The 20,394-nt window shown below is 44.6% G+C and overlaps 1 protein-coding gene across 6 annotated transcripts in view; it reads left to right on the top strand.

The window, feature by feature from the left end:
• Positions 1-20,394, top strand: part of GRK5 (G protein-coupled receptor kinase 5) — a 229,373-nt gene that overhangs the window by 203,227 nt on the left and 5,752 nt on the right. For 4 of the 6 annotated variants that reach the window (XM_027826655.3, XM_037905857.2, XM_037905858.1 and 1 more), the window contains 6 exons: positions 542-631; positions 2,324-2,532; positions 10,354-10,491; positions 14,133-14,270; positions 15,602-15,733; positions 17,606-17,674. In XM_027826655.3, the coding sequence (XP_027682456.2) occupies positions 542-631; positions 2,324-2,532; positions 10,354-10,491; positions 14,133-14,270; positions 15,602-15,733; positions 17,606-17,674 (776 nt within the window). Of the gene's footprint in view, positions 1-541; positions 632-2,323; positions 2,533-10,353; positions 10,492-14,132; positions 14,271-15,260; positions 15,525-15,601; positions 15,734-17,605; positions 18,215-20,394 lie in introns of those variants that run through there. The other 2 variants (XR_006292229.1, XM_043551422.1) reach the window with 2 other exon arrangements.

Genomic DNA, 20,394 nt, shown 5'->3' with positions numbered 1-20,394 from the left:
CAGGGCTCTTAAATAGTATTTCTCAAGGAACAGACTCTTATGTGGCAAATGAGACCTGAAAGTGGAGCTTTAGTTATAGATTCAGGACCAAATTTAGTTACTTTTACAAGGTAAATTATCATACAGTGATACAAGTTAGAAATTGAAAAGACCAATTAGGTCAACCTGTCCATCCCCTTAGGTCAATGCAAGATAGTTCCTGACAATATACCTACCATTGTTTTTTTTCCAGTCCAGTTTTAGATATGTCAAGCATTGAAGACTAGTCCACAGTATAACAGACCTCACTGTTTGGATTTTTTCACTGCCATTCAGCCTAAACCTTCCTTTTTTTAATTTCACTGCATTGCTCTTAGGCAAAACCTTGAGTGTCACCCAGAATCATGTCTCCCGCCCTGACTGTAGTTTTTCAAAGTCAGTGCTAGTGGCATTTTTCTCCTCACCGCATTCAGATGAATTTCAAAAGAGGTCCATTGAGTGTAACTTTTGTGGTTTTAGCCATTGGAGGACTGCACTTTAATATTTGCTTTTTCCCCCTTAGGCCATATTAGAATATCTGACCTGGGTCTAGCTGTTAAAATCCCAGAGGGTGACTCAATCCGTGGAAGGGTAGGAACAGTAGGGTATATGGGTAAGTACCTCAGTAGCTCATTTTATTGATAGTTTACTCTGCTTTTGTGACTTTGGAGCTCCGCCCGGAGTGCTGATTAACTAAATCTATAGGAAACTGTTCTACAAGACCAGAGCATCAAACCAGTAGAGATGTCTGTGAGTTTTCCAGTATTTTTAAGGGGCTATATTAAGGGATGGCTGTTTTTTCTTCTTCTGGCTTGATTCCAATTTCCTGGTGATTGCCAAAGGGGTTTCAAGTTTTGCAATGGTCTTCAAATGAGCGTGGTATTAATTCTCTCCTGCTTTAGAATATAAAACAAGTCAGCATTCAGTTAGCATGTTGCAAATGCAGAGCTCTTCAACATAAAGAGAGAATGTGTGAGTGGGCTAAATTGAACCTGGCAGTCAGTAGAGTTATACTAGTGTTAACTACAGTGTGTGTGTGTGTGTGTGTGTGTGTGTGTGTGTGTGCGTGCTAATGTGTACTAGAGGGGGAGAACTGTATGTGTGTGTATTAAAGTGTGAGGGGACATCTACCCTGCAAGTGAAGGTGTGATTGTAGCATGAGTAGGCATATCCATGGTGATGAAGACATGTCAGCATGGGCTAGCAACCAGAGTACATATCCAGGATCCCCAGCAGGCTTGTACGTGGCTTGCTAGCTTGTGCTGAAGTCTGTGCCATCACCTCTCACTACTATTGTTACCCGTGCCAGCTGGGTTAAAATTAGCATGTGTATGCCTGCCCTTGCTACAATCACACATCCCCTTGAGTACAGACATACACTGTGAGACTCTGTGTATCTGTTAGAAAGAGAAAAAGTATGTGTGTGTACATGTATGAGAGAGCGAGTGTGTGTGTGTGTGAGAGAGAGAGAGGTTTTCTCTGTGTGTTTGTGATAGAGTGAGCAAGTCTTTGTGTGTTTCAGACAGAGAGAGACTTTGGGTGAAAAGGAGAGAGTTGGTGTGCTAGTCTACACACAAACATGCACTGATATAACTAACCCCAGTTTCCTAAAACCAATTGAGTTATTTCAATGTAAATCTGTATGCAGACATTCATTTTGGAATAAAAGTGGTTTAAAATGTTTTGGCTAAAGTTGATAACAAACTGACTTTAGCCACTTGTATTCCATAGGTAGACTTGCATCTAAGTAACTAAATAAGTTATAAAGCACATCTTTAGCTATCCTGATGCAAATCTGTGTGTAGCTCAGGACCATGTGTTTGTGTTCAGAGAGTAAACATACATGTTGGAAAGTGACTGTATGCAGAGTGAGTATATATACAGCACACAGTAAATGTTTGTATTTTAAATGAAAATATATACACAAACTGATCCAAAGGACAGAATTTGCTTTTTAGGAAATTTTGTTTTTGTTTAAATAATGTTTGTTTGTCATTTCTTTTTTAAATGTAAAGTCTTTATGAACTTTCAAGATTGGGCTAGTCAAAAATATTTGGCTTCCACTGATTTTTGTTGTTGTTTTTTTAAACCCCAGCTGTATTTTTATATATGCTTCTGCATGAATAGCTGTATTCTGCATTTTCTGTAACTCAGCTAGTAGAAGCCAGGAGGGACTCTTATATTTTTCCCCACAGTTCTCTCCAGCTGTATATTCAGTCATTGAAATAAGAGGGCTAGGGGGGTTGAGTTATTTTTCTGTAGAAACGTTAAGTGTTTTCACAAGATGTGTCTTTGTCCCTCACAGCTCCAGAAGTCTTGAACAATCAGAGATACACCCTCAGCCCTGACTACTGGGGGCTAGGTTGCCTCATTTATGAAATGATTGCTGGACAATCACCCTTTCGTGGAAGGAAAGAGAAGGTAAAGAGAGAAGAGGTGGACAGGAGAGTCCTGGAGACAGAAGAGGTGTACTCCCATAAATTTTCTGAGGAGGCAAAGTCTGTCTGTAAAATGGTAAGGGGATTTGACAACTCACTGTGGTCGATTCGTTAGCAGGCTGTAGCCCACAAACTACAACTCAGAGGGCTGCAGAACGCAGGGTTAACCCCACCAGTCCATTACCAGGAGATTTGCATCCACTGTTCGTCCAGATTGTGTTGAGTGGGTTTATTTGGGTTTTTTTTTTCAATGCTGGTTTGAGTTTCTTGAGGATCAGCGTGATTTTAGCTAATCTTCTTTGGATGGGGGAGTAGTAGCTATATTTTCATGGATTCAGGAGACTTTGAACACCAGATTTTAGCCAAGAATGTACCTTGTGGCTTTTATGAACCTTGTGGGAAGAAAGGCCTGGTGCTGCAGGACTCTTGAGTGTCTCATGCAAGACCTGAGCACTCTTAACTGCCATTGTCTTCCATGAGAGTTGAGAGTACTCAGGACCTAGATTACATTATGAAAGTGTTGTAAACCCCTTCCCCCTACCTCCAACTTGCTCCCTTTACTATCACTTATCCCTAGGGCTGCCATGCTGACCGGCTTGTTAAATCACTGTTGGGCTGTCCTTTAAAATGTCTTTTGTTACCCTTTCAGCTGGGAGTGCTCTTTTCTAGAACCATGGCCATTGCTGGTAAGGGAAATCCCCAAACCACATGGGAAATCCCCAAACCATGTAAGAGTTAATCAATGCCATTCCAGCATAGGGCTTCGAAAGGCCAAATTTTAATTTGGAAAGGAGTGTTGCCTTAGCCTTGATTTTCTAGTGTCCTGCAGGATAATGCAAACTAGCAGAGAAACAGAAGGAAAAGGAAAGGTTAGTGAATAAATAGCGCAAGCTTCACCAATACCTTGCGCAACACACAGGCAAGCAGTGTATTAATATCATTCTGGTTGGTGGACTGGATAGGAGCTACTGAGGTCTCCTAGCAAACTAAGAACAGCATCACCGGCAAGCATCATGAGTGCAAGTCATTCACTCACAGTGCACTAACCCAGTGCCTCATCTCATGGAGTGGTAATTAACGGGCATCATTCCTGATAGATTCTTGAGGCCATATGCTGTTTTGATCTGCGAGTAGAACTCCCCACTGATGTCAGTAGGAGTTGAGTACAAGGGTAAAGGACAGTAGGCGATTCCTTAATGATGGTTTCATGCATTCAAACAGCCTGCCTTCTCCTGACAAGCCCCATTTCAACTAATGATAGGCAAGGGGGAAAGCCTTCTGGTGGCAACGTGGTGTTCATGAGCCATGCCAGCATTAAGTTTACATTACACACCAAACAGAAACCTCCAGCCTGTTGTAAAGAAATGGACAGGAGACAAAAATGATTTTTACTTCTGTTTCTGCACCTAGTTATAGGGCTGGAAGCATGGTGGGAAAAAGTGTCATTCAGAGTAAAATAATGTAGCCACTGTCCATAAAAAGTTAAAGCTGAGGAGAGCTAGGTGAGGGTTAGTGGACTGGTGGTAGAATTGTCCCGTCCCTGATGTCATGCCTATCAGAAATCAGCCAATAAAACTAGATTAGGTCAAGGGGCAGTTGGACGTAGCGGGTGTCAGTGATAATCTCTTTTACCCATCAGGGGAAGGACTTCACACACTTTAGGGCACTCTTCAAAATGAATAATAATACATAATAATAATACCTCATAATGAGATCTTGAACTCTCAGATATCACAAAACCTCCCCTTTAACTCTGTCAGAGAGACTTTTGAGTCTCCTCCAGGTTGATGGGACCTGGGACATCATGCACGTTGGTTGGTGTAATATACAATGTTTTATTTATCTCTGCCTCTTTGTTACCTAACCCAATCAGTATCAGTATGGTTCATTCACTGAGTGTCGACCACATGCACGGTGTCTTATTTTTCTAACCTTAATAAAGTTAGTTAAAACAAAGTCTCTCCTTTGGGTGCTGGTTTCCATTTTGAGACCAAAATTAATCTAATGGGCCCCCTTATATTAATTGACCTAACGGGTGTTGTGACTCTCCTTGTGCTGTTTCCCCACTCTGCTCAGCATTTTCCATATTATCCCATAAATTGCTTCCCTTATTCCTGTCATTTTAGGATGGAAAGGCTTTTTTTTTGTCATGTGGTATGATATGAATCTGACAGACTGAATCTCCTAACACATATTTAATCCATAAATGTATAAGGGGGTTGTGGGTTGAATGATTTGACAATCCCTGCTCCAGTTGTTTCTTTTCCTGTAGAGGGGAAAACTACACAGAAAATGTCTCTGACATTACAGAGTTGGAATCCCTAACTGAGATCTGAATTTGTGACATCAAAGGATCAGAGAATCCTTTGTACCAAAGTATTGAGCATTAGCAGTAGTGTGACATTGCCATTTCAGACCACTTCGTGATAGCCCTGTGCTGGTGATTGTAAATCACTGTGGATTAAATGCTGCCCTCACTTACACCCTTGCCATCCCACTTTGTGCCTGTGTCATCCTGATGGAAAGTATTGCTGCTTAGGATCAACTTCACTGGTTGGCGTGAGGGTCTCTAGGAGATCTTCTGACTTGTAGCTCTGTTCATAGACGATAGGCTCTGAATTAGATTAAAGTTCGATTGCTCCAGTCATTTGGCTAATGTCCCAAGAGGCCTTGCCATCAGTAGTGATGCATTCGCTTTTGTTGTGCCTTATTCATATTAAATGCATCTTTTGCAAATTTAACATTTAAAAAGAAAACCCTCTGCAAACTATAGAGACAGCTCAAAATACACAGTCATCATCTCCGTTCCTGGTCATGTCTACATGGGATGGACATTTCAGTCTCATATCCAGGCTGACTATTGCTAAAGCCCACTGGAGCTTCAGCAAGCAGGAGGACCTGTCAATGCCTGTGGAATAATGGGCCACCTCCTTCTACAAAACTCCCCAGTCCACTCTGCTTCCTGCCAGCAGCAGCAGATAAGGAGTCTCCTACTTCACCTGAGCTACAGAGCACTGGGAAGTCCTTATAGAATTTCCATATGGCTCCAGGTTTGTCCCTGCTGGGACTCACGGCCTCTTTAAGGAGTTTGCTCAGCAGCATACAGGCCTCAGGCAAAGGCAGAGAGATGAGTGCTGGTTCCCTGTGGCTGAGCCAGGCAGGAGAATCTTGCCCTTTCTGTGTCCAGGTGGAGTTCCCCCCAGCAAGTGCACTCTCCTCTCAAACAGACCCCACTGCACCAACAGAAGCAGCTTCCAGGCAGTGGCCCCAGCTGGAGGAACAGTTGTTGGCACTTCAGATCCAGGCTCAGTGTGTCTTGTGAGGCCGTGTCTCAACAGGGGCCAGACCGTTGTGCAGTGACCAGTGGTTTCAGCCAGCTCCCAGCTGCCTGCTCCACCTATGCCTCCACAGCCAGAAGCAGCAATACACCAGCTGCCAACTCCATGCACGCTCCAAAGACCGGCTTCCGCATCAAAGGTTGTTGCAAATTGGCTCCTGGACACCGCTGTGGCACTCAGGTCTCCCCACCCAGCCTCAGCCAACACACCCTGTGACCGCATGTACCAAACAGCAGCCTGAACATTTTCTGCCAGACGAGGATCAATTCCCAGATTGAGTTAATATCCCCAGCCAGCCCAGAGGTCGAAGCTCTACAAGGACTATTGGAAACTATAATAAAGCAGTGGGGCCCTTTTGTCTTCCCTCCATCCTGAGAAAGAGCTACAGGCATCTTCTATCTAACACAGGCTGCTCCAATTCTACCCCTGCCCACTGCATCTCAGTTGTCAGCCGTGCTGGCCCTGAAAGCTTCTGAACATCAGTAAAACATTTTCCAGGAAAAAGTCAGCCAAAGTAAAGCCCAAGAACCAGCAGAAACTTAAGAGTAAAAGAGAGCCTTCTGCGCTGAGATTTCTCCTCTCATAGGAGGACAGGACCCTTCAGCATAAAGGCAGGAAGTGGATGTGGTCTTTTTCCTCTCTGCCCAGGAGCTACAGAAACTGGCTGGAGAAAAGTCGGACTCAGATGGGAAACTCTTTAGGCCATCAACCTCAATGAGCTTTCCCTATAAAGGGTGAAATTTAGAAACCTGCTGTGGTTAAAAAAACACAAATGCAGAGAAACATGCCCCAAGACATCCCAGTTCACAGTCTCCTGCAAGCCATCAAAAGCAAAACTTCCTTCCTGCCTCTCATCTGAGCAAGGCAAGTTGTCTGATTTTGATCTAGCGGAAGAGTGCCAGAAAAGATTCTTTCCCCTGGGCTGTTTCAGCATGATATTGTACCAGGTAACCATTGAACCTTGACCACTTGAACCTACTGTGCACATAGAATGGTGAGACAACAAATAGATGCTGTCCTTCAAACTCCCTCCACCACCTCAAAAGAGCTTTGAAGGTGATTAGATTGGGAGGAGCTAATAAATAAGTCTGAGGCTCATTAAGCTGTCTCAAAGGTTCCATGCAGTCCCAGTGCCAAAATCAGACTGTCACCATCCCAAAGGTTAACACTGTCATTGGTGACCTTGTGAATTAATTGGTCATCATTTTGGGGGGTGATTGCCAGATTCAGTCTTCCTGGCAAGGCAATTACACCTCTGCCACACTAAAATTCTGCTGATTTGGCATCTCTTACTTGAGCTATTCAGTTGTGTATCGGCTCCCTCTCAGAGGCTAACGACCAGGAGCCAGTGGCTTTGATATCAGACTTGTCCCTGGATACTCTTTGTGACTAGGTTTGTGACAAGCCATTTATGGATCAGGCAGTGGAAGGCAAACCACCAAATTGTTGGTGTCATGCAGGGAGCAAACTGGAGAAGCCTTAGGAAATGTTATCCTATAAGCCAAGGATGAGGGTGAGAAACCCCTGTCATTAGCCAGGCACCCAAGGAGAGATTACAAACCTTCCATCAGGAGCAAACAGTCCTTTCAGCTTCTGCAGGTGAGACCATCACTCAGACAGAGGGCACTGGAACACATCACGGCTAGGCGTGACATCTCCAGACAACCCTCCCGCTGCAGCAAGGATTCCTGATTCCCCATCTTCCTTTCCCAGGCCTGAGGTGCTGTGATCCCTGTGGGCATCCTCCGATTCTCAGTCCAATGGGCTGTATGGTAAAATTCAGCAGATCTTCCCTTTCTCTCACAGAGTGATTTGTCCCCTTCCTAGCTCTTGGAACATGGTAAAGCCCAAGCAGATGATGGAGGCTATATCCCCATTTGCTGATTATTGAGGCTCTTGGATCAGTACTAAGGCTGGAGAGATGACTAGTGATTTGTTCACATTGTTCCCCGGGCATCAGGGCTAACTTGGGTTCCAAGACCCTGAACATCACAGTTCAGATGGAGACCTGGAAGTCCAAGTCCACCATGGCTTCCATTTCTCAAGGTGATTTGTTAGCTTCAGCAAGACCTATCTACATGTCCAGCCCTTGGGGTTTCACTGCAGTAGGACTCCCTCTGTAGGAATGGCATAGTTGGAGATGATAAAGAAAGGCCTGGTGGTTTTTCTTCTCTGAGCATCCAGGCTTGCCATTCCAGCCCTTCCTAGGGTTGGAGCTCCAGCAACCCTTCAGTTCAGAGGAAGATGTGATTGTTGTGCTGCACGGAGAGGTGAAATACAGGAAGGGAACTACTACTCCTTGTTTCATCTTTGGAAGCAGTGTCCCCAGAGAGGTTCTCAGACACGGAGCCATGTCCCTGCTGATCATCTGCCTCCTTAGGGGGCAGAACCCACTAGGAATGGTCTGCTTGAGTACTCAGAAGAGGCAAATGAATCACACAGTGCTAGTGAGTCTGTTTGGCTGGGGTTTGCCTACTTACTCAGCCATGTTTTTCTGATGCTTTTGAAAGTGTAATGCTGCTCACATACTAGACGTTTGCTATGTACTTGCTGCAGTTAGCTTTTCCTCTGTTGCCCCCTGGTGGATTGAGATGTTCTAAGAACAGCTGAGCTGTGTGAACTATTAGCTGTACCCTCCTGTATAATAATTTCCCTCTATATTGAGAATGAAGCTGTATTTCTTTCTCTCCCATCCTACGTTTTTTCTTCCTTTTCTCAGTGCTTGGAGAGAAGGAGGGAGTACCCCTTATACGCCTTGCTGCTAATGCATGATAGAGTCCTTTTTAACCTAAGGCTTTTGCTAGCCTGACTTGTCCGTGTAGCATATGTCTTGGCTGCCTTTTTGGAATCAGACTGCCACAGGAGAGTCTTTAGTTAAAACTCTCCGGTCAGATATTCCCCATATGGTATTCCCCTGACTCTAGAAAGTATCCCCTTTTCATTTAAAAGGGCAGGTTTTTTATTTTCTCCCCAGTCTTTCAGCGTTAGAAACCAGCATTCGCTAGAGAAGATATGCTAACAGATCTAACTTTAATCTTTTTGTAAAATCAGTTGCTTTTATTGCGTATTTATTTTCCTTTGACTTATCAAGGGGAAGTATTTTTCACTATATGAGTCAACTGCAGTGTCAGTTTATTATGAGTTGTGGCTCATGTTTCACTGTTTTGGCTAAAAATGCCTGCATGCAAGAAAAAGCCACTTAAACTGAATGAAGACGACCCCTCCCCCACAAACCTTTCAGGCCACTGTCGTTTTACGGTTCAGGAGAATGTCAGAAATTTGTGATACAGTCGCGACATATAAAAAAGGCCATCTGTAATTGGCATAGGCTGATGCACAAAGGTCGTCATTACATACATAGCTCTGCCTTTCTTTCAATGCTAAAAAAAATAATCGTTAGTTTGAGTAAACACTATGTCATTGGCTTGTTCTAATTGATTACGGGTACTTGATTTAAAAGGATTAGGCACCAAAATATCTCACTCATTGAACTAACTCCCCAGACCAATTATCAGAAATATAGAGGCCTCCCCATGGACTCTGGTTCTAACACACATGTCTCTGTGGTTATCTTCCTGTGCATGTTTATCTAATTTACCAATTATGCTGAGTTCAGTCAATCCCCATTGCCTTGTTAAGGATCCCTGTGAGCAGAGAGGAAATCTCTGCAGTCAAACTGATTCTTCTGTCGACTTCTCCAGATCTCCTCCAGGGTTGCAAGTGAGCTTCCCTCAGCCCATTATAAGATGCCTGAATTCAGGATTTAGGAACAGATGTAGCAGTGCAGAGATGGTGTCTTGTGGTGCCCTTTAAAAATCTAGGCTTGGGCTGATGGAGGTTGGACACGGTGCCAATGCTGACACATATTGGATCTTCAGCTGGTGTAAATCAGTGTAGAGCTCCGTTGACAAAACTCCCGTTGACGTCAGCGGGAGCAGGAATGGGCCCAGTAGGTTTAGTAACGAAAAAAATGTGATTTAAAAGTTCAGTGTTATGTGCTATACTGGAAAGTATTGCATTGGGTAGGGATAAACAGGCCAAAGTAACAAAGGAGCATCATTCCAACAACAGTAGCTTGAGAACGAGCATTCAGAGAATATGTGGGACTATAGGGCATACGTCAAACCTCCTCTTCTCTCAGCTACCCATTGAAAATAAGTGGGAGGAGACTATAGGATAGAGGACAACACTATTGAGATTTCAGAGTAACAGCCGTGTTAGTCTGTATTCGCAAAAAGAAAAGGAGTACTTGTGGCACCTTAGAGACTAACCAATTTATTTGAGCTCAAATAAATTGGTTAGTTTCTAAGGCGCCACAAGTACTCCTTTACTATTGAGATTGTAATCTTTGAGGCAGATCATTGTCTATATGTTTGAACAATGCCTAGAACAATGGAGTCCTGACCTGTTTAGCCTTTAGGCTCTGCCACAATGTAAATGTTAAGTCATGATAATTCTCCTGTTCCCACGCCCCTATTCAAGCACAAACAGTTGGAAAAATATCACTGTAGGGCTATTGCTTTTCAGACTTTCTTACAATTTTGCCTGGTCTGTTTCAGCTACTAACCAAAGATGTGAAGCAGAGACTGGGATGTCAGGGGGAAGGTGCAGTGGAAGTGAAGAAGCACCCATTCTTCAAGAGTATGAACTTCAAACGATTAGAAGCAGGAATGTTGGACCCCCCCTTTGTCCCTGATGTGAGTAACATATGGTAGAGAAAACCCCGCTTGCCTGGATCTAGAGAGAATATATTGCACGCACCCCTTCTTTAGATGTCTTTCTAAAATGACTGTTCCCTTATATTTCCCATAGCTGGCAATGACTTGTTTCATTTCTTTTTTGGATAAGGATGGTGAACCGGTTTAAATAAAACCCTTTCCCGAGCCCCAAACTTAAACTCAACCTTTTCTTAGGTTCTAAAAGACCTCCTTTTATTTCTCCCCTGTTTTTGTGCCTTGTGAGCGCCTCCAGCTGGCACCAGCCCTCCTGCAAGTAGCAGACAATTCATAGGGAAGCATATTTTCACAGAATTCCCAGTCCAGTTTTGGAGACATAAGTGATTCAGAAAGCTCAGATAAGCATGTATGTATATTTGTACAGAGGGGGAGAATGGTCCAGTCTTAGGCAAGGTAAGTTCAGTTCTCTACTCCAGGGATTCTCAACTGCGACCCCCTTCGGACAACAAAAATTACTACACAACTCCAGGAGGGGGCCAAAGTCGAAGCCCAAGGGCTTCAGCCCCAGGCAGGGGGCCTGTAACATGAGCCCTGCCACCCTCAGGCTTCAGCTTCAGCCCTGGGCAGTGGGGCTTGGGCTTCAGCTTTGGGCCCCAGCAAGTCTAACAGCAGCCCTGGTGACCCCATTAAAACAGGGTTGTGACCCACTTTGGGGTCCCAACCCACAGTTTGAGAACCGCTGCTCTACTCCACCAGAGACTTCCGGGTTGACCTGGGGCAGGTCTCTTACATTCTCTGGGCCTCAGTTCCCACCTGTAAAATGGGAATAGTCACACTGCTCTACATCAGAGGGGTGATGTGAGGATAAATACATTATAGATTGTGAGCTGCTCAGATATGACAGTAATGAGGGCTATTTAAGTACCTTAGTTAGATACGCTTTAGGTTAAACCACAAAATCTGGACCCAGAATTCAAACAGCCCAATGTTGTGATCTGGGGGAATAAGTCTGGCCCATTATAAAGACATCTGTTGTTTGAAAAAATTCAGAATCAGATTCAGGTATCAAACACCCATCAAGGTTTGTGTTTCTCTAGTGCTTATTTGAAATAGATCCCAACTGTGATCCTCCCCTTGAGGTTTGCCCATCACTATTGCATATACTCAAGGTCAATATTGTGGTGACAGTAATAAAACTTTCAAAGCCCTTTGTAGTATATATCTCCTCCCCAGCGGCAAATTAACGCCTAGGCCGACAAGGCCGAGGCCTAGGGTGGCAAATTTGCAGGGGCGGCAAATTTATAATAGCAGCCAGAGGCAAAGCCAACCAGAGCAGCTAAAGTAAACTTTTGTAGCTTTTAAACCACTTTGGTTTGATTGAGTTTGCAGCAATGCAAACCAGAGCTGCCAAACTGTTACTTTCCCTAATATGTTAAAACTACAATGTTTATTTAGAGCCATATGGGGACTTTAAGGCTAGAAGGCCTAGCCAGATAGACAGGCTTGGAAGAGGAAAATAACCATGGAACTCTGTGCATGGGGAGGAGCAGTGGCGGATTAATGATTTTGCCCTAGGCCCAGAAATAATTGCCACCACCCCCCCAGCTCACCTCTGCTCCTTCCCCACCTCCTTCCTGCCCCTATTGGTCCCCTTCCCCAAATCCCCGCCCCAGCCCCGCCTCCTCTCCTGAGTGCACCGCGTTCCCCCCCTTTCCCCCTCCTTCACGAACCTGTTTCGTGCACAAGCACTGGCAGGGAGCGGGGAGAAGCAGGACCTGGTGGCGCGCTCAGGGGAGGAGGCGGAGTGGAGGTGAGCTGGGGGGGGTGGCAATTATTTCTGGGCCTAGGGCAAAATCATTAATCCACCACTGCTCCTCCCCATGCACAGAGTTCCATGGTTATTTTCCTCTTCCAAGCCTGTCTATCTGGCTAGGCCTTCTAGCCTAAAGTCCCCATATGGCTCCAAGTAAGCATTGTAGTTTTAACATATTAGGGAAAGTAAGAATTTGGCAGCTCTGGTTTGCATTGCAGCAAACTCAATCAAACCAAAGTGGTTTAAAAGCTACAAAAGTTTACTTTAGCTGCTCTGGTTGGCTTTGCAGTTTACTATGTAGCCTCATTATTCCTGCCAATTAGCCCAGAGTGTTATGACCTGCTTCAGTGGGAAGAAATAGGAGACAAACTAGTGTTTCTTTCTCATGAAGAAAATTAGAAAATTCTGGACTCAAATATGGGATCAGCTAGAGCCCACTGAAAGCTTAATTGTGGTATGTAATGGCTAGAGGGCATCTATTATCCATGTGTTTGCTAAACTAGAGGCTCATAATTTTTTGCCCCATTAAGGGCAGCTGGCAATTTATTGGTAACTCAAGAGCTGCATCTAAGCTAGATAATTCAGCACTCACAGAACTCTCTTCATTCATAGATCTCAAAGCACTTTACAAAGAGAGGTATAGTATTGTTATAACCATTTGACAGAGAAGGTAACTGAAGCACAGAGAGGTTAATTGACTTTCCCAAGGTCACACTGTCAGGAATGGAGGTGGGAAGAGAACCCACATCTCCCATTCTGCCACTGGACCACACTGCCTCCACAGAGAATTAAGTAGGCTATAGCTGTCCTCATCTTTAATAAGAAGGCACAGCACACAGAGAATACAGATTCCAGCACGTAGCACTTCATTTTGATTAATTTGGCCAGACTGCTCAGTTGCATGCTGGGATCTCTAGGCTTTGCAAGCCGCACTTACGCTATCTTCCTTAACATGGAAGTGGATCATGTTGTAGAATTCGGTGGGCTACACTAGTCCTGCAAGCTGCATCTTGGTTATGCCCTTATTAAAGGGTAACTTTGTGCAGCTAGGGTAGGTTCTATGGACATGCAATGAGTCCATGTTAAGTAACTACCAGGGAGTATTTCTGTTTTCTGTTCAATATGGCTGACTCTTGGTGTGTTAGCTGAGGAAAATGTCTCTTCAAAGTGACGTAGCAGTCGTTCCAGAGAGCTAAGAGCGATAGTAAAATAGTTCAAGGTATTTGACTTTGCATCTGTAGAAATACAGCAGTGAAAATTGTAGCAGTTCATAGGAATGGCTCTAGAGAGCTTCCAACGGCTGAGAAAGAGCTGAGCTATTAACACAAACAACAGAAAAACTCAAAACCTCTTCTGTGTTCTTTAGCATTTAGTACAAATTCCTTTAAAGCTTCAAGCTTGCAAACTCCACAGCTGGCTGAGGAGAATGAGACTTCCATCTGGGGCAGACAGAGCCATCCCAGGTGTGCATTTTGTACAGATTTTCCAGTCTTTGAATGGCCTGTGTGGGTCCCCCTCTCTAAAAGAAAACAGTGCTTCTATTTTTTTTATCCTTTTTTTACCGTATCTTATTTTTTCTGTCCTCGTCACATCACCTCTTAGCCATGTGCTACATGGATGACTAAAGCACACTGTGGTTCTGCTGATGCTGTAAGGACTTCAAAGTGGAAGCTTTAAATGCTTAAAGCAAGTCAGCCTGTGACGATAAACACATGGGCAGAGCAAGTATAGGAAGGCAGGATGTGGCTAGTTGCTTGTGGTCAGACATTCTCACTTGAATGTTTGTGTGAATAAAGGCACGTGTCCAGACTCAAAGACATTTTCTCTCCTGCTTTTTCTCCCGAGACAGCCCAGAGCCGTGTACTGCAAGGATGTGTTAGACATCGAGCAATTCTCCACAGTGAAAGGGGTAAACCTGGACCAAACAGATGATGATTTCTATTCCAAGTTTTCCACAGGATCCGTATCTATTCCATGGCAGAATGAGGTAAGGGTACATCATGATCATATCACCCCAATGCAATCTCTAACCCAGGCTGCTTAAGAGCAGTTGTGTGCTTCCAGTAATGTATACCCACTGGGTAGCTTGCCAGACTCTAATGCATTCATAAGTTACAAACGCACTCTTTCAAGATCTATAAAGTACCACAGATGTCAGGTTCAGGTGACTGTATCTGCAGATTCTGCATATTTGTATAAATTGGCAAGGGTCCTCCTGTACTTCCTCCTGCTGGTCTCCATAGAGATGTTCTGATAACGGCTCTAAAGAACTTCCGCGGAATGGATTTCTGCCTTAATGTGGCTCTCTATCCGTGACACTCATCTCATTCATTATTTTGTATCTGATGGGCCCCAGCTGCTGCATTTGAATCTGGATCTGAACTTTTCTGAAGTGCCAGGGTTTTTGATTGGGGGATTTGTTCTGCCTGCGGTAGAAACAGAGCCAGCTGTAAAGTTCAGATCCAAGTATAAACTTCCCCATAGTTTAGGGGGGCTCAAAACTGGCCTTTTGGGTTCAGGCCAATCCATATTTTATATTCTCCAACATAGAAAAGAAAAACAATGCAAAATTGAATGGGGCATTCTCTTAGTAAGACGTATTGGAATAGTGCAGAAGCTTATACATTAGAGATTGAAGCCATCTGTTAGGTTATATTGCCAGTACAGAGAGGGGTTCAGCTATTGCTCGAACACAATATACTTTCCCCATTCAAACCCTTGATGGCAAAAGATGCTTTTTCACTGTATTGATTCCTTGGCATGCTGACAGCACCTCATGGGAGGTGATGAATATGGTGGGAAAGCTGACTAAACTGCCTTGCTGTTTTGAACAGTGAGACTCTTCCTCGAGGTGGCTACGGTCAGGTCATCTTGGGCTGACAGCGTCAGCGGTCAGAACTGCTTAGTTATGGAAGCTCCCAGTGAAACTGAAAGTGGTGTTTTGGTTGTGACGTTAACTCTGATTTTCCCACTCTAGGGCCTTAGCGTTACTCAGTTCAATTTAACAAGCCATCAGAAGACTGTACATCTTCAGACCCATCTCTGCTACTACATCCACAGTAAACTGCCTAACAATAATAGCCAGAGAAGTGTTCTGTTGCTGATTGGCCCTTGTTGGTTCCTACACCCTCCTGTCACATCTTGTCCCTCTTTAGTCTGTAAGCTCTTTAGGGAAGGGACTTCTTTTATTTCATGCTTGTACAACTCTTAGCATAATGGGGCCCCTGATCCCGATTGGGGCATCTGGAGTCTCTTGTAATATTAATAAATAATAGTAATAATGCATCATCTCTTTTTATTCTTTCTGTGTTTTACCAGATGATAGAAACAGAGTGTTTTAAAGAACTAAATGTGTTTGGACCAAATGGTACTATTTCACCAGACCTAAACAAAAGCTACCCCCCAGAGCCACCCAAGAAAGGATTACTACATAGAATATTTAAACGTCAGGTGAGATCTTAAATGTAACAGACAGAGCCTCTCTGAGCATAGGTGCCGACTTTGTGGGTGCTCTGGGGCTGGAGCACCCCTTGGGGGAAAAATGGTGCGTGCTGAGCACCCACCAGCAATCCCCCTATCAATCCCCCTTCCCTCCCTCCCTCCCACCTGCCTGCCAGCGGGCCCCTCCTTCCCCGCACCTCCCGCCTGCTGCAATCAGCTGTTTCACAGTGTGCAGAAGTCTGAGGGGTGAGGGGGGAAGGAGCAAGGACAGGACACACGCGGGGTGGGGGGTGGAAGTGGGTGGGAAGAGGTGGGGTGAGGGCAGGAAGAGTGGGGCAGGGGTGGGGCCGGGAGTCGAGCACTCTCTGGCACTTTGCAAAGTCGGCGCCTGTGTCTCCGAGTCCTGATGAACTTTCCTGTGTGAGATGTATGCTGCCCTTATGGTATGTCCATCACGAGAGAGACATGAAATGCCAGGGAGGGTTTGTTCTCACAGTTTCCTTGTAATTTTCTGAAGATTCTGTATGTTCAGGTGGTTCAAATAAGTGTCTGCACCTAGGAGTTCCTATTTGATTCAGTACTTCCAACTTTCTAAGACCTGGCCATAGCTAGTCTGATATTTATTAGGGCTGGTTGAAAGTTTCCATCTAAGCTGTTTTTTTTAATGGAAAATTGGGTTTGTAAGTTACATGATTGTGTGGGTGAGAGAGAAAATTGTCTGCTTTTCATGGAAAATGTCAATTTTTCATTAAATAAACGAATGCCCAGACCATAGGAGATGTTGTCCGACCAGGGAATCTGGCCCATAGAGGAGAATGGGAGCATGAGGCATCTGAAATGCGACTCTCAAAGAGGCATCACAGCAACATTTCCAAATCCAAGCATTTTGGGGGTTGGCTGAAATGTTTCAGTTTTTGATATTTTGCTGAAAAATCTGAATTTTCTGCAGAAAATAATCCCATTTCCTGACCAGCTCTGTTGTTTATCATGTTCCCCTCAACAGGCTGCAGGTAGTTTAGGCTGGAATTTAGCAAGGACACCTTCTACTCCGGACATTGGCCTCAGTCCCACCCTCACAGGCTCTTAGTAACCCCTGGCTCAGCACCTATGTCCAACAAAGGGCAGCTCTGCCACCCCTGCTGATTCCTTTGTGTCCAGGGCTACTGGGGACTGTCCATGAAAAGAACACCTGCTAAGAATGGAGCATTAGCAAAGCTGGCTGCCAGGCTGGGAGAACTAGTCATGCTAATGAACCCAAACCCTGCTGCTCCCTCCCAAAACAAGCACCTCCTCTGTCTCTCTCCACCTGGCCTCCCTACTGCATGAGTGGAGCTCACGACTGAGACTTGGTTTTCTTATTTTACAGTGGTGCATGCGCAGCACTGTGTCCTCTTTGCACTGGAGTATGCTGGGCCCCCATGTGCCATTCCTAACACTTCTTGCTGTGTTGGCTCTGACATGCCTACCCATCATCCCTATTTAAGAGTGACAGGCCTTATTTTTTAGAACAATATTGACCACTTTTCCACATAACATTTTGAACCCAGCATATTACACTGGAGTTACAAGGCATGTCTCCCTAAATGTTAGCAGGTATGCTCTGAGGAAGACAAAGCTTAGGAGGCCAGAACGGTTTGTGCTGCATTGAATTGACTCCTCTAACGTGTATCCTCTTCTCTGTGTCTCTGGAGAGCTCCCATGGTTCTCCTGACCCATGGAAAATAAGGGCAAGCACGCTGAATAATTTTTATTTCAGTAAATCTTCACAATGTTACAAGACCAGAAGTAGGCGGGATAATATGACACGACCAAAATGTGAGACAGACGGGAGGTCTGGGATGTTTGGGGGATATAAATATAATTGTTTTCTCCTTTCTCCAGCATCAAAACAATTCAAAGAGTTCACCGAATTCAAAGGCGAGTTTAAATCACCACATAAATTCAAACCATGTAAGTTCAAACTCCACCGGAAGCAGCTAGTTTGAACTCAACTTTCATGAAACAACGTGTTGCATCCTTCCACTATAATCTATGGAGCTTCTAAGGATGAGAGAGCATCCACCGTTGAGTTAAAAAATAAATGATCTCCCAGCAATGGAGATATTCTATCCATTCCTTCCAGTGGAGCCTCACATTTTATGAAGAAATTTCCACTCAGGTCTGTTTTTGGAGGTGGCACTCAAGATGGTGTGAATCAGATTTGTCTATTTAGAACATTGCAATAGAAATTCAACGAACATGACTACTTGCACGTATTTAAATAGCATCATACTAGAACTGAATTTTGTCTTTATTATTTTTAAAGAAAAGTTTTGTAAATTTCTCTATTGTCTCAGTTTACATTTTGTACATTTGTATTTAAATGAAGGTCAGACTTTGGGGTGTATATTTTCTGAGCAGCAGCTGTAAAGCCATGTGTTTTAAGACTTTTTTTTAAAAGAAATGTGACTCAAGACTTCCAGAGCCTCAAATGAGAAATCGTTCTTTTTAGTAAGTGTAGAAAATTATTCATATTTCACTTTATCAAGTTGGTTTTACTGACATGCATTTTTATGGCACAATTTATTCTTAATTATTTTACATCTGTATATTTGGCTTACAGCAACACTGCATACATTTTTCCTCTTTCTTGGTTTGTAAAGTCTTGTGTTAAATGCTAAAATACGTAGTCAAGACTTTGCCGCATCTAATACTATTTGCTATGTCTGAAGTTCGTAATGTCATGGGACCAGCACTGTTGAGATTTGCACTTATTTTTGTTGTTAGATCATCACAATATTATTGTTTTTAATGGAACCCTGTTTTAAGCCCTCCTCCTTTTCAAACTTTTTTTACTATTGCTAATGAGAGAAAGAACAAATGTTAGCAAGGGGAGATAAGAAAGACAAGTTGTCCTCAGTTCTTCAAAGGCCTGAAATCCTGCACCCATTTAAATTAACAGCAAAGCTCCCACTGATTTCAGTGATACAGGATCAGGCCACAAGTAAAAGGCTTTTACAACAGTTGCTTATGTCACAGAGCTACCAGGAGATTGACTCAATAGCCCTGTCTGTGCTGGCCAGGGAAGCTATAGAGGACAGAACCAAGCCAGGAAGGTTCAGCTCTGGATCTCAACTTGTTCACATCCATTATATCCATTCTGACACATGTCCACTGTCAAGTGAGCTGTTCTAGAGCCCTTAGGCTGTATGGCTCCTTTTCTGGCCCCCTCAACCAGTGATGAAACGACTGTCCCATCAGCTAAGAGAGTTAGCTGAGTTCAGTGCCCATTGTAAAACAGTATCATTTGCTCTTTTTTGATTCCACAGTGCATCATCTCAGGCTACCCCAAATCATTGTTTAAAACAATTGTCCCACTGGTATAGATGGGCTCAGTCAGGTTCAATATCCATACTATGAACCAGTTAACAAAAGCATACTATATGCTAGGAGTGTATCTATTCTCAAACATGCCATGTAGGACATCAAGTGTCAAACACAGCTTCACCCATTTCCACGGATGTTGGGAAACATTTGCCCCACTGGTGTAGACAGAATCTGCTGAATTCAACGTTTGCTGTAAAATAGTTTGGTTGACCATGTTTTTTTACAATGGTTGCTGAATTGATTGAGTTTTCCTAAACCTTTGGGACAACTGATGCCTGACATGTCATGTCTAAGAATTAAACTATTACGCTAAGGTTAGACCAGGTCTGTGCTGCCCAGGGAAACTGGGTTAGCATCTTTCTAGCAAGAATTACATGTATGTTTAATTAGCCATAAGGAACAGGTTACTTAGAGAGCTTCTGGAATCCCCATCATTGGAGGCTTTTAAGAACAGGTGAGACAAACACCTGTCAGGGATGGCTTAGATATATTTAATCCTGCCTCAGTATGGGAAGATAGACTACATGACTTCTTGAAGTCCTTTCCAGCCCTGCATTTCTTTGATTAGACTGGTGTGCACAGGCACCGACTTACTAATGTGCCAGGGGTGCTCGACCCCCGGCTCTGCCCCAGGCCCCATCCCCACTCTACCCCTTCCTCCCGGGCCCCACCCTGCCTCTTCCTGCCTGCATTCCACCCACACCCCACTTCTTCCTGCCCCATTCCGCCCCCTCCCCCCAGCACACTGAGCCCTCGCTCTTCCTCCCTGTCCCTGCAGCCTCCTGCACACCGCAAAATAGCTGATCGCGGCAGGCAGGAGGCGCGGGGAGGGAGGGGGAGGTGCTGATCAGCGGGGCCAGCTGGCAGGTGGCAAACACTGGGGGGCAGGGACTGATAAGGGGGCTGCCGGTAGATGCTCAGCACCCACCATTTTTTCCTTGTGGGTGCTCCAGCCCCGGAGCACCCACAGAGTCAGCGCCTATGCTGATGTGAAACTGGTTTCCTTGTCCAACACAGAAAGAGCAACAGAGTACATGAGGTTTTTTACAGGAAAAGCCATGAATGATAAGGACTCAAAATAAAGTAAGTTCTAGAACAGGGATCGGCAACCTTTGGCATGAGGCCCACCAGGGTAAGAGCCCCCTGGCTGGCTTGTTTACCTGCCGCATCTGCAGATTCGGCTGATCGCGGCTCCCACTGGCCGCGGTTCGCCGCTCCAGGCCAATGGGGGCTGCGGGAAGTGGCGCGGGCCGAGGGATGTGCTGGCCGTGGCTTCCCGCAGCCCCCATTGGCCTGGAGCGGCG

The sequence above is a fragment of the Chelonia mydas genome, chromosome 7, assembly GCF_015237465.2.
Source record: "Chelonia mydas isolate rCheMyd1 chromosome 7, rCheMyd1.pri.v2, whole genome shotgun sequence".
NCBI lineage: Eukaryota > Metazoa > Chordata > Testudines > Cheloniidae > Chelonia > Chelonia mydas.
Note: the sequence above shows the minus strand (reverse complement) of the source record. Positions and strands in the feature narration are given on the sequence as shown.